Raw genomic sequence first — 1,661 nt, forward strand, 5'->3', positions numbered from 1 at the left:
AATATTCTTCAAAAGAAGAAATTCAGAAAGCCTGCTATTGCATTATGAAAGTGTATGACGTGATGTCCATGTAGATGAATTTGAGCTTCAGTTATTAAATCCCAGCCATACTGAACAGACTTCAATCAGTAGAAGCGGTGAAATCTCCTGATGATGGTTATCTTCAGGACAGTGATGTGATTCTGAATGAAGCACAAAGCAAGAGTTAGGTTGCATTTGATACCTGTTTGTGTGTTTCAGCTGTTGAGAGGACGATGGCAATCCTGCAGCTCTTCAGACTCATCAACTCGTCTCTGCTCCTCAGCCAGCGGCCTCTGAACGCCTCGGCCGAGCAGACGGTGTACAGCAGCTGTGCAGACATGCCCGCTGTGCTCATCTTCTACCTGGTGCTGCAGCTCATCAACATGTTCCTGGGCATCCCGGCCAACATCATGGTCCTGTGGCTCATTCGTAAGAACAAGGGCGACTCGTCCACCTCAGACATCTTCATCGTCAACCTGGCCGTGCTGGATGCGTTCTTCTGCCTCATTCCTCCGCTGGAGCTGGCCAACATCGTCTACCTGAGCACCAGCAGCACCTGGTACGTCCTGCGCTTCTTCTACGGCGTCAAAGACTCGTCGCCTCTCTTTCTGTCCTGCATCTGTCTGGACAGATATATGGCCGTGCGGCATCCCATCACCTTCACTGAGCTCAAGGACAAGCGACATCGCTCCGTCTGCGCCGCCGGCGTCTGGCTCCTCACTTTGGTCTACGCCACAGCCAAGTGTGTGGGAAACATCCCCAACTTCGACAAGGTGTTCACCGTCATGATCCTGGCGGCATTCGCGTTCATGCTCTTCTGTAACGTCTCCATTCTCTGGGCTCTGAGACAGTCAGCTCCAGGTCGAGACGAGAGACACCCGGTCAAGAAGAAGGCCTTCAAGATGGTCCTCATCATCTTGGCCATCATTGTGTTTAACTACTTCCCGCCGGTGGCTCTCTTTCCCTTTCGAGAGTATTTCTCTCCAGATGTTTTCCGCTGTTGTATCCACTACATCGCCTTTGGCTTCATGGACATCAGTAGCAGCATCCAGCCGGTTCTATATCTGTCACGGGAGAAGCTACCCAAAACCCTGCACTGCTGCTTGAAAAACACTGAACAAAGCGCTGATCCCGTTTACACCGTCAGTCGGTGAGGATTTCACTTGATTGTTGCTGAGCAGCTGCATGCACCCAATAATGTAGGTTTGTCCACATCTATAAACAATTTTAAAGCTGGTGTTACGAACTATACTTTGTCATTAGCCTGGGCTAGATTGTATGTATTTTAATTGATCCATTTTTGGGTTATCTTGGTTTAAGTTTTTATGTATTTGTATGTTGATAGTACAGCACTTTGGTCTGCATGTGCAGTTGTAAAGGGCTTTATAAATAAATAAATAAATGCTTTTCCTAAACCATGTGTAATGTAACTATATTAGAACTCTTAGACTCATTCTGACAGGTATCTGCAGCTGTATTATGTTTAAGCAGAAGCACCAACCTGCTGACAACTGCATATTTTGTGCACATAAATTGTTGTTAATTACTATATTACATATTTACTTGTAGTGGATTTTAGTTTTTCACTTAATTAAGTGCATTTGTTTTCTGTAAATTCTGAATTATCCTGCAGTTTATTC

General features: G+C 45.9%; 1 protein-coding gene across 1 annotated transcript; it reads left to right on the forward strand.

The window, feature by feature from the left end:
• Positions 1-254: 254 nt before the first annotated feature.
• On the forward strand, positions 255-1,175 carry LOC107566852 (proteinase-activated receptor 3-like). Its single transcript, XM_016252409.1, has one exon. It carries the CDS (start codon positions 255-257, stop codon positions 1,173-1,175), a length of 921 nt encoding a protein of 306 aa, XP_016107895.1.
• The last annotated feature ends 486 nt before the right edge of the window (positions 1,176-1,661 follow it).

The sequence above is a fragment of the Sinocyclocheilus grahami genome, unplaced genomic scaffold (assembly GCF_001515645.1).
Source record: "Sinocyclocheilus grahami isolate Dianchi unplaced genomic scaffold, SAMN03320097.WGS_v1.1 scaffold1106.1, whole genome shotgun sequence".
In the NCBI taxonomy this organism is placed as follows: domain Eukaryota; kingdom Metazoa; phylum Chordata; class Actinopteri; order Cypriniformes; family Cyprinidae; genus Sinocyclocheilus; species Sinocyclocheilus grahami.